At 58.9% G+C, this 16,102-nt stretch overlaps 1 protein-coding gene across 3 annotated transcripts in view; it reads right to left on the bottom strand.

Annotated features, from left to right (window-relative positions):
• TBX1 (T-box transcription factor 1) overlaps positions 1 to 16,102 on the bottom strand; it is a 58,862-nt gene that overhangs the window by 27,071 nt on the left and 15,689 nt on the right. For 2 of the 3 annotated variants that reach the window (XM_077307964.1, XM_077307965.1), the window contains exons 2-4: positions 14,501 to 14,695; positions 11,193 to 11,622; positions 298 to 399 (exon numbers count right to left, since the gene is read on the bottom strand). In XM_077307964.1, coding sequence (XP_077164079.1) covers positions 298 to 399; positions 11,193 to 11,622; positions 14,501 to 14,695 — 727 coding nt within the window. Of the gene's footprint in view, positions 1 to 297; positions 400 to 11,192; positions 11,925 to 14,500; positions 14,696 to 16,102 lie in introns of those variants that run through there. The other variant, XM_077307966.1, reaches the window with a different exon arrangement.

The following is a 16,102-nucleotide window of genomic DNA, read 5'->3' on the forward strand; positions in this document are numbered from 1 at the left end:
ATTTTATCCAAGCCTGAAATGGGAATTTTGGTGATTTTGAGTTCCGCCAAATTGCCATTTCCCGCCAATGGAAAGTCCCTCAAATCCGGTCAACCAAGACCTTGCAGGTAAGACAGTGAGGGCAACCTTCGGCAAGCAAGTCTACTCAGAAGTAAATCCCATTTTATTCAATGGGACTATCACTCAGGAATGCCCGTTTGTGAATGCACACTCTCTCTCTCTTTGGGGTGCGAACCTGTTCCCGTTTAACTAGGGTGAAGGGATTTTTTTTCGTTTTCCATCTGGAGGCGCGCTTACCGGTATCGCTTGTCGTCCACTGGAACAAAGTCCATCAGGAGCATGTAGTCGGCCATGGGGTCCATCCCGAAGATCTTCACCTGGAAAGTGGGGAACATGCGCCTGGAAAGGAGGGGAAAGGGAATAGCACAGAGCAGAAGGTGAGCAAAACACCCCCTTCTCAGGCAGAAGGTCTTTCCCGTCCCCTCCTGCCTGGTCTGTTTCCCTGGAGATGCTGGAAACGAAGGCAGCATCTAAACAAAGCCCACAAATGTCTCTTCCTGGGATTAAGATGCGCCAAGACTAAGATCAAGATGCGCTCTTTGGCCGGGCAGTCTGGCCTTGAGATCACGAGTGGCTGAGACCTGTGGCAGCAAACGGCAAAGTGGATATTAGTCACATTAGTCACTGGGTTTTTGGGGGGGGGCAGGGGGAGACGCTGGAGGAGCACATGTGCCCAGATCTCTCCGCAAACAGGAAAACAACGCAGTGAACAAGAGGGAGGAGGGTGTTTACAAGATCTGTGGGTTTCCTGTTCCCATTAATTGTTTCCCCACACTTCAAACTGTGGCTTCATCTGCATTCTCATTGCACGTGTGGACCATGCCTAAGAGATTATTATTATTAATAATAATCATAATATCAAAATATTAATAACATTATTAATAATAATACTAATAATGGGAGGGATACAAAATAATTTATCGTGATTATTATTGACGATTATGATAACAACAATACTAACAATGATAACAATACTACTACTAATAGCAATAGTAATAATACTAATATTACCACTACCACTACCACCACTATCACTACTACTACTAGTAGTAGTAGCAGCAGCAGCAGCAGCAGCAATAATAATAATAATAATAATAATAATAATAATAATAATAATATGATTTGCTTCCTGCCCCTCACTTGCGGTCTCCAGGCTGCCGGTTAAAAAAAATTCTCAGCTCTTTATTCGGGTTGGGCTTTGTTTTCTGTGGGGCTCTTCCGCCTCCAGGGTTTAAGGAGATAACAGGAGGGGAGTTCCTGGCGAGGCAGGCATGCGAAGCATCCCGTCCTTTACTCGGGAGTAAGTCCCAAACGGAACCCGGGAGATTTACTGCCCGCCGACGCCTGCGAGCCAGTTGCGCCGTAAATCTTTGGCCTTAAGCCGGTTTCAGTCCTCCTGAAATCCATTGGCTCGACTCCCGGCGCTGCCAGGGCGCTGCAGCGGGCTTGCCGAAGGCGGGCCTGGCGGGGAAGGCCTGCAGGACCCAGAACCTGGGAGCCCGCCCTGACAGTCTCCTTCCAAAAGAAGCTTGGAGGGACAAAGGGACGGACTGTCGCCTCTCCCCCTGCCTTTATGCGCTGCTGCTTGTTGTTCGAAGTCGGCTCCTAAGGATGCGTCCTTGCTGTGGCTCTTTTGCACCCTAATGGGTCGCCTTAACCCCTTCCCCGCTGGCTTGGATCTCTGGCGGCTTCCACAGCTCTGCAAGCCAGATCTTAAGGCTCTGGACTGGGTAATCCGCCTTGAGCCCCAGCGAGGAGAAAGGCGGAGGATGAATACTTATGGGGGAAGAGGGGAGGGGTTGCTACTCATAACTCCCTGCAAGAAAGGGGGTGGCCCGGGGAGAATGGGCCCGATGGGTGGGGGCGAAAGAAGACGTTTGCTACCCGAGGAAGCTTTCAAATGTGATCCCTCCAACTTCAGTAAAAAAAAAAAAAATACATTGCTTGCTATTTTATCCACACACACATACCCCAACATGCGCTTGCAGACCGGGCCCAGAACAGCTGGGAGGGGGGATGTTCGGCGGATGCAGCCAACCAATTTGCGGGAAAGTCTGCAGGGGTAGTCAAACTGGGACCCTCCAGATGTCCATGGACTACAATTCCCATGAGCCCCTGCCAGCGAACGCTGGCAGGGGCTCATGGGAATTGTAGTCCATGGACATCTGGAGGGCCGCAGTTTGACTACCCCTAGGGCTTCTCTTCTGGGCGCTGCAGAACCCACGGAGAGGAGAGGACAGAGGCTCGTGGTGGCCCCGCACGGCCCTAGGCGCTTGGAAGGGGGGTCCTCGAATCAAGAGGATCAGAACGGGCTCGCGAGACGCATTTCACGGCGCGAATCCCCCGGGCTTGATTGCCCGCTGGCTTTAGGATGGCGCTGCGCAGCTGCTTAAGGCGGACTCTTTTGGGTTCGAGGAGGGGGGCTGCGAGTGCAGGGACAAAGCGGCTTTCCCTCGGGGCTCCTCCGAGCTAAGCTGAGCCCAGCCTAAACGCACACCAACACCAACAAATGCCTCCGGTAAACCTCACGGGCGCCCGCTTGCGTCCATGGACATCTGGAGGACCACAGGTTTGACTACCCCTGCCGGCTGTACTGCAGAGCCATTTGTTGTTTTACATTTCTGCACTTTTGCAGATTTCTGCCTGCCGAGCCCCAGGGCGCTGTTCCCCGGGCGTCCCCTCCTGTTAATCGTCTTTTGATTTATTGTGTTATCCGCCTGGAGTGGCCGTGGGAAAGGCAGCCTGATGCACCATATGCAGAAATGCATTCGGGTGGGGGTTGGCCCATGTTGGCCTGAAGCAGCAGAACAAAATTTGGGTCCAGGGGCAAGCGTCTGCGGAAGAGCCCCGAACGGTGCCACCAGGCTCGAAAGGGTGCATGCGCAGAAGAACATTTTTTTATTCCAGGGACAAGCTTTCCTGCGCGTGCACAGAGTGCACGCGCAGGAAAGCTTATCCCGGGAATAAAGTTGTGTTGGTCTTGGGTGCCACTCAGGGGATTCAAACTTTGCAAAGAAAAAAACGCAGCGCTAGGGAGCGGCAGTCCGCGCTTGCCATCAGAGGAGACTCCGTCCTCCGGCTTCCCTGGCTGCTCAGCGCACCTCCTCCCGGCTCCCAATTCACAAGGTCTCCTTGGAAGTAAAGCCGAGCGAATTCCCTCCCTGGGACTTTCTTCCCGTGAAGCACCCTCGACGGGCAGCTTCTATGCAGCTTCCATGAAATTGCAAGCCCAACCGAGCTGAGCTGAGCTGACGGTTACGAGGGGAGGATCTGCTGGGCGCTTTGCGGCCTCCTCTGCAGACAGCTCCGCCACAAGCCACGAGGCTTGGTGAAATCTCTCCCCAAGGTCACCTCTGCCAGCACGGGGGCGGGTGCAAAGCGGGAGTAGGGGGCCTCTGGGCTGCACGGCTGGAGAGTTTGTCTCAGTAGGCCGAAAGAAAAAGCCCTGCGGGCAGGGAGTTATGCCCCACTTTTCCTTACCGGAGTCCCAGAGTGGCTTACAATTGCCTTCCCTTTCCTCTCCCCACAACAGACACCCTGTCAGGCAGGTGGGTCTGAGCGAACTCTGAGAGAACTGGGACTGGCCCCAAGTCACCCAAACTGGCTGCAGGTGGAGGAGGAGTCGGGAATCGAGCCCGGTTCTCCAGATTCGAGTCGGCTGCTCTTTAACCGCGGCTACCCCACGCTGGCTCTCGGAGCCGCCTAGTTAACCAGAGTTCAGAAGAAGAGTTGGGCTGTATACCCCGCTTTTCGCAGCCCGAAGACATCTCAAAGCGGCTTCCACTCCCCACAACAGACACCCTGCTGAGCTCGATGGGGCTGGGATAGCTCCGAGAGGTCGCCCAGCTGGCTGCATGTGGGAGAGGTGTTGGGGAATCAAACCCCGCTTGCTGGATTAGAAGCCCAGGGGCTTAGCTACTACTACCACTCTTAGCTACTACACCACACAGGGTCTCAGAGACAAAGTCGCTTTCACTTGGTGGTTTCTGGACAAAACTCAGAGCTCAGGCTGAGAGAGAGGCCGTTTCCTGGGGGGTCACGATCCTAACACAGCTGAAGAACCAAAACCCTGGCTCAAGGCGAGGCAGCCTTTAATCGGTGGCCTGCGAGTCCCAGAGACTCCTTCAAGAAAATGCCACCAGCGTGGTCGGCATTTCCCCTGAGGACTGGGGAGCAAATTCGGTTCCTGTCCTCCGGCTTTGCTTGCAGACGAGGCTTTCAGCCTCACAGCTGTTGGGAGAGGAGGAGGCGAACTCTCTGGCTTGGGGACACATGGCTGGGCCAGGGACCCCTTTTCCCCTGAGTTCTGGGACACTGGAATATCCATACCAGGGGTGGTCAAACTGCGGCCCTCCAGATGTCCATGGACTACAATTCCCATAAGCCCTTGCCAGCATTTGGGAATTGTAGGCCATGGACATCTGGAGGGCCGCAGTTTGACTACCCCTGATCGATACCATCCAGGTATGTCCCAAGAGGGGGAAATCTTAGGACAAACCAGGGCCCTGACGGTTCCCAGCCAACCTCTGCTTACAGAGGGGCTGGCCCTTAAACGAAATGCAAAAATAAAACACACAGAGATATACACACACACACCCCACAGATGCCTTTGATTAGGACAATCCCAAGCGACACAAAATGTCACTCCAGCCTCCCCCCCCAGAACTGGATGTTGCAAATGAATTATTTTCCAAAAGTGGGGACAGAAAAAGGGCGTGGTTTTCAAGGCCCTTTCTCACCAGCTCCCCTAGAATCCATGTGGCCCCCAAGTAGATATACAATGGGTGGGGGGGGGTGTGTGCCTTCCAGCATGGGGTCCTGGTTAAAGACCAGCGAACTCTGATCTGGATCATTGGGTCACAAAGGGCCATTCACAGAGCTCTCTCAGCCCCTCCTACTTCCCAGGACGTCTGCTGTGGGGAGAGGAAGAGGAGGCGATTGTAAGCCGCTTTGAGACTCCTCTTGACAATCAAAAGTGGGGTACAAAACACCAGCTGTTCTTCCTATTGTCGTCCCGTTACCTGAAACTGCATCTAGGATGTATTTGCAGGAGAGAGATCCCTCTAATACTGGTCTATTTCCGGTGAGACCCAGTGTGGCCCGCTGCCTTTCTCTCCCGTCCATCCCCGGGGTCCCTGCGGAGACCAGGGGGTGGCAAAGGCCCCTCGCTCTGCTCCAGAAACACTCGGGAATTCGGCGCCTGGCCAAGCCCAGCCATCTCCACCATGCCCCCTTGACAGCAACCCAAACAAACGGCTCTTGTGGCCTAACTCGTTCCTCCTAATGCGGCGCTCCAGCCCTTGAAGGAAAGAAGAGCCGAGAAGAGAAAGGCGTGAGCACTCGCAGGGACAAAAAAATCTGCACAGCCCTTATCGGTTCAGCGGGAGGACATTTGGAAAGTTGCTTTCAATTTTACCAGCTGCTTGATCTCCTGTTTACATGGGGGTGTGCCAGGGAGGAGAAAGCCCCAAGGTTTGCTTTTTTAAAGAAAAAGGACAGGTAGATAACTCTATCAACAACCGCAGAGCAAGGCAGGATGTTTCAATTCAAATAAATAGAGCCTCCAAAGAAGGCTCCCGGGATCTTTTCACCAGGGACTAGAAGCCTGCTTTTGCCTAAATTCTCACATGCCACCCTAGATTATAGGCCTCTCCGTTCTTCAAGATTTTGAAACAGTTGGGGAAACACCAGTGTGCGGAAACCACAAGAAATCGTATCTTTCTTAATTGTTGTTGATTTTTTCATTTTCGCTTCTTTGCTCCCCCCCCCTTTTCCCCCCTAGTCATTCAAAGAAAGGACCTGGAGCTTGGCTCATCCTTGGAAAAGGATCCCTCAGGGCAGACCCGAAGCAACCTCCAGGAGAAACAGTAACCCTTACTCCCGAGTAAAATTTCTCCCTGCTCCCAGAGGAGCCAATGGGACTGAAGGTTGAATTTTAAAGGGAGCAGCTTTTATCTCTCTGGTCACTTGAGGCCAGAAAACCTTTTCTTGAAAACCCTCCCAGTCTCCACGGTTGTTTAAGCGCTTTGTAAATAATGAAAGTAATTTTTTTTTAGAATTTATAACCTGCTAATTCTCCCCAAAAGGCATTCGGAGTTGCTCTGCGATTCCACCCTTAATGGAGCGCTCCATTGGGTTTGATTTCATGGCCTCCCCTCCTCTTAAAACACCCTTTGCTGAAATCCTTCCACTGCTCCCTGTGTTACTCGGGTTAAATTGGGAAGGGGGGATATCTAAAGAAAAACAGAGCTTCAAATCCAATCCTCTCCTCCTTCCTTCCTTCCTTCCTTCCTTCCTTCCTTCCTTCCTTCCTATTTATTTATTTATTTATTCTCTCTCTCTCTCTCTCTCTTTCCGAAAGCAGAAGAGATCCAAGCCAAGGAAATCCGCCCGAAATAAATCCGGAATGATAATATTAATTATTGATATTAACATCACTATTAATATGACTATCATTGTCGTCAGGGGCATAGGTGTTGGACTTCTCCTCCCCCCCCCCCCCCCGTGGCCTGACTCCTGAACAAAAACGGTGGCCGGCCCTCTCATCCCAGAAGTCACCCCAAAACGCCGCCCTCGCCCAGAGGTACCGACAGGATCTTGCTGGGTCTCGCTGTCACGGGTCGCCGCGGCCGCTGCATCCACCCAGCCTGCCTGGAAGGCGCAGTCTTCGTTGTATTGCGCAGGCAGCCCCCCCCCCCCCGGCTGCAGAAGGCAGACGGCTCTTTGGGCTCTCTGGTTTCACGGCGACGGCCTCTGGGCTCGCCTCAGTTTCTCTCTTGGAGGCCTTGCGCCCGGCCGCCTTCTGCCCGCTGGCCCCACAATAGAATCCGATTTCAATGCAGCGCAGGTCTGACGCTCCGGAGCAACAGGGCCGGGAAGGCGCTCTGCTCTGGCGCCCACGAAGGCCTCCGAGGCCAGGCTGTTTCCCCCACGCGGTTCCCTGTGAGATTTCAGCCCTGCTCTCTTTGGGGGGTTATGCCCAGTTTTATGCGCCCTCCCCCAAATCATAGCTGGCCAGAGGACAAAAGGAAGGAAGGATCTGCTTTCCTGGATCTGCTTTCCTGAGAATTCAAGTCCCCCCGGGCGTCCGTCCCCGTGCAGGGGGGCGAGGTTTTAGGATCTTGGAAAGCCCCGTCCCCCGAGGTCCCGCTGGGAGAGAGCAGAAGCCCACCCCCACGCTTGGAAGTGGGTCCCGCCGGTTGGAAAAATTTGCTCCAAAATAACGGCGCGCAGGGGGGAAGTTTGAGGTCCTACAGCGAGGTTTTTGAGCAAACTCCGTCAAATTGCCTAGCGAGCAAATTCGGAGTCAGTCCGAATCCAAGGACTCGCTCAGTCAGTATAGGACCGCGCTGCAGAACTCCCACGAGGACCCTCGCGGGGGGGGGGGGTTAAATGGTGAATTTCTGGCTGCCTCGTGGGCCCTGCCCCCCCACCCCCCAAATGTACATATCCCACGTGCAGAAGTTCAAGAAGCGGTGTGTGTGTGTGTGTATTAATCTGTGTTCCAGTTTGCAAATCGCCATTCACCAAATGCCAGCTGTTCGTAAACAAGGGCACTGCGGGTCTACGGTCAATATTTGCACAAAACTATTCCGGTTAAAACCGCATCGAAAATACCTGCAGAGCCCTCGTTTGGAGGAGGGAGGGGAGAATTATTCGCCAGGGGCCAGATCCAAAACTTTATTCGTTTGGGAAAGGGCACACGTGGAGGATTTCAGCGCCCAAGAAGACCGGGTCGCCTCAGCCCTGCTCTCTGCCCGCCATCCAACAGAGAAAGAGGCGTTCAGGATACCCCCCCTCCTCTTCACCCACTGGAAAACGGAGAGACGCTGATTTGATATAAATGAGGCTGGAAATTCGGTTTGGTGCCTTAGGACCGGCGGTGGGTGCGGTGAGGAGCAGCAAGGGGAACAAAAATAACAATTTATCGCAAGGAAGTCCCGGGTCATCTCTGACAACAGACGGAAAATTCTCGCCGGGGATTGCTGACAATTTGTGGGTTAGAAACAAATAAATTCCAGGGCAAGATTTTCCCGGGGACAAGCTGGAAATATTAGGGAAATATTTAAAGGGAGTGCGGGATTTGCAGCCCAGTGCAGATACAAAACACACACCAATTAAAGATATGTAAGAAATTGTATACAGTTTTAGGTTTAAAAAAATGATGTGCAAGAAGGCCGGGAGAAATAATAATAAATAATAATAATAATAATTAGTATTATTAATTATTATTATTGTCACCTCCTGGCGTTTATCAACTGGAAGAGGTGAGCGCGGTGGCTTCCCATTTGCAGTTAAAATTTTTACGAGGCTCTTTCTGTCTGCCCGCCTCGACCTTCTCCCCCTTCGGGCCAGAGTCAGCCCCCCCCCCTCGCTCCTTTGGGCCTTTCTCCCCGCCCCTCCGACACACACACACACACACACACACACACACAAACCTAACTCCAAACGACGACAAAACGCAGGAGCGGCCCATGCAGAAACACGACGGGCTAAAGCAGATTACTGCGGGGAAGGGAGGCAGGGAGAGAGAGAGAGAGAGAGAAATCTCACAGGCCTGCAAAATGCGTCCTGCTTCCCCCCCCCCCCAAGGGGTTTTTGGTTTCATTCCTTAAGGGGGGGGGAGAGAGAGAGAAAATTTTAAAAACAAGGATCCCCTGCAAGGGCCGTCGGGAGCACAAGTCCGCATTCATGGCGCCGCGTTGCCGGAAGGCAGGGAAAGACCAACGCGCTCCTGAAGCCACGTTTAGACCGAACGCCAGGTGGGCCCCGGATCGAGTCCGAAGCCCCGCGGCGTGGGAAATGGGCACAGGACAGAGCGAAGTTAAGGCAATCGAGGCGGAGGGAACAGACATTGGGGGCTCCTTCCTGCTCTCAGCCTCTAGAGCAGGGGTAGTCAAACTGCGGCCCTCCAGATGTCCATGGACTACAATTCCTATGAGCCCCTGCCAGCGAATGCTGGCAGGGGCTCCTGGGAATTGTAGTCCATGGACATCTGGAGGGCCGCAGTTTGACTACCCCTGCTCTAGACCCTTCCTAAATATTGGACCCCCTCCCCCCTTAACAGAGCTAGAAAGGGGTCCGGGACGATAACTCCGGAGCCCAGAAATATTACCTTCGAAATAAGTCCCCAAAAGGCTTAACTCGTTGGGCGAATGGAAACGGGAAAGCTGCCTCGCTCCGCTTGAAAGCTTTGTTGTTTGGGGTTTTGTTTCGGGGGGTGGGGGTCCGGCTGGCGTCTTCCAAAGCGTCCAGGCCACCGCTGGCGCCCCGGCCCAAAAGACATAGGGGGTGGGGGGTGGACACGCGCTCCGGGATCGAGCGATTTACGCGTCGTGGCCTGAAGCGCAAACCGGTTTGAGGGCCGGGGCCGTCGCTAAACCGAATCGCGGGTCTGACGCCGGAAGGAGAAGCAGGTCGAGGCGACGACGGGGCTCGTAAACAAAAGTCCCATTGAGAGCGCGGGAAGGAGCGGGACGATCCCACCCCCCACCCCCGCCGTCGCCCCCTACTCCGAATCGGATCCAGGAATCATTTTCACAACACTCGTTTGAACTCGGAGCGCTTTCCCCGTCGGGATTTCGAGGAAAGCTCTCGCCGTCCGAGCGCCTTGAATCTCCGAGGCTTCGAGGCTTCCGAAAGGAACGAAATCGGGGGTTTGGGGGGAACAGGCGTGGCAGCATTTGCAGGGGGCGGCGGAGGGGGGTGCAGGCAGGCAGGCCGTGGCTCAAAGGGGACCCGCGTCTCAGAGGGGGAAAGTGGTCCTGATGGTTTTTAAGGGCCGATTGTGCGGGGTCTGCACCCATGCATTCTTAAACGCCTCGCGGAGGGAGTCTCTGCAGGAAGGGAAGGCCGGACGGCAGGCAGACGCCACCGAGCGCGCCTGGGAAATTCGGATTCATCCGACCCCCGGCGCCGGGGAAAGTCAGGGATTCCCACAGGCCCGGGGACCGCCAGACGGCTTGCCCACCCTCGAAATCATGCGCTTCCCATTCCACTTCGGTTCTGTTGCACGAAATGTCCAAACGCCGCTTGCATGCCCAGGGACATGCGGCGGCCACTCTGGGGGAATTTCAGAAAGGGAATTTCTTCCAAGCCAGATTAGCCAGGGATTCGGTGGGGTTTTTTTTTTAGGGGGGGGGGGGCTCATCTGGCCGTGGAATTGGGGTCACGGTAGGCGGGCGGGTCGTTGTGAATTTCCTGCATTCTGCAGGGGGTCGGACTAGATGACCCGGAAGGTCCCTCGCGACTAGGAGTCTCGGATCGGAAAGGCATTGTTTGGCCTTGAATCGAAAGCAGCTCCCAGGTTGGCTTGGCCGGCCGCCGGGCCCGACCGGGAACCGAGTGCTTAACCCCGCGAGGCCTGGTGCCCAGGCCGAACCGCACGCGAAACAGCCACACGGCCGCGGTTGGGCCAGAGTCCTCCTGCCAGCGGGGTCTGGGCAAAGGCCGCTTTTGGGGACAAAGCCCAGCCGAAGCCTGGGGGAACCAGTGGGTTTGGATGGGGGGGGGAGTCTAGCCACCCCGCCAAGTGTCCCCTGTCGCGGCACACGGAAGGGACGCGAAGAAACTCGACTAGGGCGGCCCTGGAAGACTGGAGACTCCTTTCTCCTGTCTCGCCGAAGTTTGGAGAGGACGGGGTGCCTCCGAAGCCCCCCCCCCGGTCCTGGATCCCGCCTGTCGGTTTCTCTGGTCAGCCTGCCCGCAAACGGCTCCACCGGGGGTCCCAGGGCCACGGCAGGCCCGCGAAGGAGAAAAGGCGTCGGAAGGGAGGGAGGTGGGGAAGCGCCCTTGCAGGCGGCTCGACCTGGCGTCGGAGGAAGGCGAACCCAGCTAGACGTCGCTCCTTCCTCTCGCAGGCTTTAGGATCGCGCCTCCCTCCTTCAGGATCGCCCTGGCGCTCGCTAGGACGGCCCTCCCGCCCGCCAGGCCTCCCCATTCCCAGGGCCCCGCTTGCTAGGCGCCTCCGCAAGGCGCAACCCGGACCAGGAGGGCCGTCTTTGGGGAGAAGGGGACGGAGGTCCTCCCATCCAACCCGCCCCCCTCTTTCCCGGTCTCCCTCGTGCCCCCTTCCCCCCACCCTAACCTGCCAGGGGCCAGCGCCCTCCGGGGGGTGGGTGGGCGCGACTGACCTGCCGGCCTTGGTGACGATCATCTCGGTGCCCAGTTGGTTGAACTCGTCCCAGAGCGCCTTCATCTCCAGCTGCACGCTGACGTTGGCCACCTTGGGGTTCTTCTTGACGGGCGCCTTGGCCGAGGCGGGGGCCGAACCGCCGGGCGCGTCGGGGGCGTCGGAGCCCGCGGGCGCCGGGTTGGACACGCCGGGGCCCCCTCCGCCGAACGGGTAGCCGTGCTGCTGCTGCTGCGGCTGCGGCTGCGGGGGTGGCGGCGGCGGCGGGCCGGGGTGCTGCTGCTGCGGCTGCTGCTGCTGGGCGGCGCAGGGCTCGTAGTGGGGCGGCGGCGGGGGCGGCTCATGCTGTGCGTAGGGGTCTCCCGGCGAGGGCGAGAGGTGGTGGTAACCGGCCGAGGCGTTGAGGCTGCTGAGGCTGTTGGCCGTGAAGGCTGCGACGTCGCAGAAGTGCGAGAGCTGCGTCAGCCACGGGCTCGAGATGGCCGAAATCATGCCGCGCCGCGCCCCGCAGGCAGCTCTGCGCCCGGCCGCCGCCACTGGGGGACCCTTATAGCGCCCCACGCCCCGCCAGGCCCGCCAGCACCAGCGGGGAGGGAGGAGGGAGGGAGGGAGGCGGCGCGCCTGCGCCCAAGCCCCACGCCCGCCAGCCGCGGCCGCCCAAGCTCCCCCTGCCCTGCCAGCCGGGACAGGGGAGGCGCGCGCGCAGAAGAGGGGAGGGGGGAGAGGCGGCTCCTGAGCGCAGGCGCTCCGGCCGAGCCCCTCTCGCGCGGCTTATGCACACACAGCCCTCCCTCCCTCCCTCCCTCCCTTTGTCTCGCTCGCTGTGGCCAAGCCTCCCCAGGCGGCGCGCGCTCGCTCGCGCGCCTCCCCCTCCGCCCGGGCTCTGGAGCGCGCGCCTCTGCCTCGCCCCGCCCCGCCTCTGTCAGGCTCCGCCCGCTTGGCCGCCGCGCGCGCCCCGGTCGGCCCCTCCCCCTTGCCCTCCCCCTGCGCTCCAGACCCGCCGCGGCGTGGGGGGAGAAGGAGGGGGTGGCTGCTGCGCCCGCCCGCCCGTCTCAGGCTCCGGCCCCGGAGTGGAGCTCCGAGCCCACGGGCCGCCCAACCGGTTCCCTTCGCGGAGATTGGCGGGGGAGCGGGGGAGAGGAGCGTGTTCCGTCCCCCGTTCCGTCCCCCCTAGCGCCGGAGGGACCCTCCAGCTTTGCACCCCCGGGCGATCCTCAACCACGGGATCCTCAACACGCTGCGCGGAAGGGAGCCGTCTGACTCCGCCTGGCGCTCGCTCGCCTCGCTTCACTGCCGGCGCCCGGCTCTCGGCGGCCTGGCGGCGACCCAGTTGCACACCGGGCGGCCTCTGCCTTGGCCTCCTCCGCTGCCGGCCGTCGAGCCCCGGGCGGCGCCAGGTGTTTAGGATGCGGCCGTAGGAGGAACCGGATCGTTGAAGTCCCTCCGTTTTGGAAAGGAACCCGGTGGATCTAAAGGGCTGGGGGGGGGGTCTAGAAACAGGGCTCAGGGTCCCCCCCCCCTCTTATCGGAACCGAACCATTAAAAGTAGGGCAGTTAAACTGCGGCCCTCCAGATGTCCATGGACTACAATTCCCATGAGCCCTTGCAGGCAGGGGTTCATGGGAATTGTAGTCCATGGACATCTGGAGGGCCGCAGTTTGACTGCCCCTGATTATAACTAACCGAACAATAAACGCCCTTCCAATAAAGGCCGCCTGTTTCTCCTAGAAAAGTCTTTCAAATGATTTCAAACGCGTCCTGCGACGGGCAAAGGGGATCGCGGGAGTCGCTTCTGCGCCGGATCTCTCGGGGGAGACCCATAGAAGCGACCGGATCCGCTCCAAAAGACCCTTTCTCCCAGTCACGGAGTCGCCGAGGAGGTCTCGTCCGCCCCACATTTCCAAGGGCGCGTTTCGCAGCCTCTGGGCTTCCCCTCCTCCGGGATCTGGCCCGGCTCCTTCCCCCAGACGCAGCGAGGGACAGAAGGAGACGATCCACGCCTCGGCCTGTGGGTGCGCAGGATTTTAAGGGCCATAAAAATACGTTTCTAGGCCATTTCAGAAGAAAACCTCTCCGGCCAATTCCGATTAATTGACTGCAATACTCTTGACAAAAAGCTATTGGGGTTGATTTATTAATTTCCCTCGCACACAACTCCAATTCGACCCCCCAGACGTTTTTAGAAGGAAGTTACTCCCGTTGAAATCCCCCTAGATTTCTAGTCTTGAACTAAATTCAAAATGCAGTTTCGAAAACACTCGAAAATCGGACTCGCCCCCCAGGGATTTTAGGACGAGGGCGCGTGTTTCAGACTTGACTATAATTTTACCCTCTGCGCCCTCTGTTTTTCGGAAGGCGTATTATTGTTATTATTTGGGGAGACCTTCAACTTGGGCCCGCTTACTCCGAAGTAAGGGCCACGTGTGCTCTGTGCAGGAGAGTGAGAACAGTTGGGTGTACCCCGCCGAGAATATCGGAGCGGAATCATTCTAGATCCTGCATGGGGCACCTTTCGAAATCCAAATCGGAACGAGGCGAAATCCGGTGTCTCCCGCCCCTCAGGCCGTTTAAGCGCCGCAGCTGCGCTGTCAATGAAACGGCCGTGCTGTGTCTGTTTACTCGAAAGTAAGCCTGGCTCTCTCTCCTCCCCTGGTGCGTGTGCCTGGGTGCACATCCTTCTAAGGGCCGGGCTTCGGCTGGATCGAGCCCTGCGCCCCTGTGCTACTCCACAGGGCATCCCGACCCCCCTCCCCTCCAAGCCGCGGCTTCTGGGGCCTGGGATCCGCCTCCCTGCGAAGCGGATCGCTCAAAGCGGCCTCCGGGGACTCAGTGGCAACCGGCAGCGAGCTCCCGCTTGGCCCGGAGGCGAGTCCTAGGGGTTGGGGGGCTCGCCTTGGCCCCTCCGCCGCTCCCGGTTCGCGGCCGAGCTGGGAGAAGGCGCTGCAACGGCCTAACGGCCTGCCGGTTCGACCGGACGGAGGTTTGGGGGAAGCGGCGAGAAGCGACCGTCCGGCGGGCTCAGAGTCCGGTCTCGCCGACGCTCCGCCGGGCCGATCGGCCTCCCCGCCGCCGGCTCCCGGGCGCCGCGTTCTCGGGCAGGTTGCGTCGGCTGGCGACGGAAGCGTCCTCCGGGACCGCAAGCAAAGCGTGTTGAGGATCGCGGCGCAAGGGTGGCCCAGGGCGCGGACCGCGGAAGGGGGGAGCTTCTTTTTTTTGGGGGGAAGGCCAGGCGAGCGCAGCTGCTTGCCGCCGGGAGCGCTTCCCCTGCCCAGGATCGAGACCCTCCACCCGACGGCGCCGGCGGCTTACCTTCCATGTCCCGGGTGACGGCGCTGAAGTGCATCCTCCTGCGGGCGGCGGCGGCGGCTTCGAGGGCGAGGGCGGCGGGGCTGTAGGGCTTGGCGAGCCCCCCGACGGCGGCGGCGGCGCTGAGCTGGGCGTCCAGGGCGGCGAGGGCGTCCTGTGCGGGGCCGGGGCCGTCCCCCTTCCCGGCCCGCCGGGCGGCTGCAATGAGAGAGGCGATGCTGAAGGCGTTGGCCTTGGGCGACAGGGGGCTGCCCTCGTCCATAGAGGAGCGCGGAGGCCGCAGCCCGGCCAGGCGGGCCCCCACCCCGGCGGGAGGGCGGGAGGGCGGGCGGGAGGGCTGGCGACGCCGCGGACCGGCGGAGAGGCGCGGGAGGCTTCCGCCGCGACTGCCCTCGGCCGGGCCCGTCCCGGCCCTTCCCCCTGCCCTCCCCTCCCCTCCCCTCCCTTCCCTTCCCTTCCCTTCCCCTGCCCTCCCCTCCCGCGCCGCTCCCTCCCTCCCTTCCCGCTAGAGGAGAGGCTCTCGGTGCGCCCTCGCCCGGTCCGGCCCCGGCCCGGCCGCCCCGTCTCCCCCGCGCCTCCCTCCCCCACCCCGCAGCTATTTATTTCTGCATCTCGCCCGTCTCTCTCCCCCCCCCCCGGGCCTCCCCCTCTCCCCTTTGCCCCATTGATCCGCTGGCACGGATCGCTGGCTTCTCTTCCCGGCCCCCCTTCCCTGCCCAGGTATTGATCTGACGCCCTTCTCCCCCCTCCCCTCTTTTGCACCCAGGGCTTTCAGGTCGCCTCCCCCTTGCCCCTGCCGCCGTTCTCCTCCCCCGGCCCGCTCTCTGCCCTGCGCCTTCTCCTGCGCCCGCCCGCAACGGTCACAGAGAGGGGCTCCTTCCGAAGAACACCCCCCCCCCCATTCTAAGACCCTGGCTGACAGGGAGAGCATAAGGAGGGTTAGTGTGTTAGCAGCACCGTTCAAACACCCTCCCCCCCAAAAAAATCCTTATTTTTGCCAAAAGGGCATCTTAAAAGAGGACCTAGGGCAGAAGTAGTCAAACTGCGGCCCTACAGATGTCCATGGACTACAATTCCCATGAGCCCCTGCCAGCTGGCATGGGCATGGATATCTGGAGGGCCGCAGTTTGACTACCCCTGCTCTAGAGAAACCTCAAACTGGAAGGGGTCGGTGGAGGGGGGGGGGAGAAAAGAATACCACAGTGTGGTCTAGTGCAGGGGGAGTCAGCAGGGGCTCATGGGAATTGTAATCCATGGACATCTGGAGGACCACAGGTTGACTACCCCTGGTCTAGTGGTTAGAGCAGCAAACTCTAATCTGGAGAGCCAGCGGGGTGACCTCGGGCCAGTCACAGTCCTTATAGAGCTGTTCTTGCAGAGCAGTTCTCTTAGAGCTCTCTCAGCCCCACCTGTCTGTGATGGGGGAGAGGAAAGGAAGGCGATGGTAAGCCGTTTGGAGACGCCTTCTGGTGGTGAAAAGCAGGGTATAAAATCGTTTTTGGATTCTGCAGGTAGATTCGCGGGTGGACTTTAGGGAGCAGCGGGGGCTCCCCTTCGTCAGACGCCGGGTGAGGTCGTTTCAGAGGATCGCCGCGCCCGTCTGCG

Source organism: Paroedura picta, chromosome 13 (assembly GCF_049243985.1).
Source record: "Paroedura picta isolate Pp20150507F chromosome 13, Ppicta_v3.0, whole genome shotgun sequence".
Taxonomy (NCBI): domain Eukaryota; kingdom Metazoa; phylum Chordata; class Lepidosauria; order Squamata; family Gekkonidae; genus Paroedura; species Paroedura picta.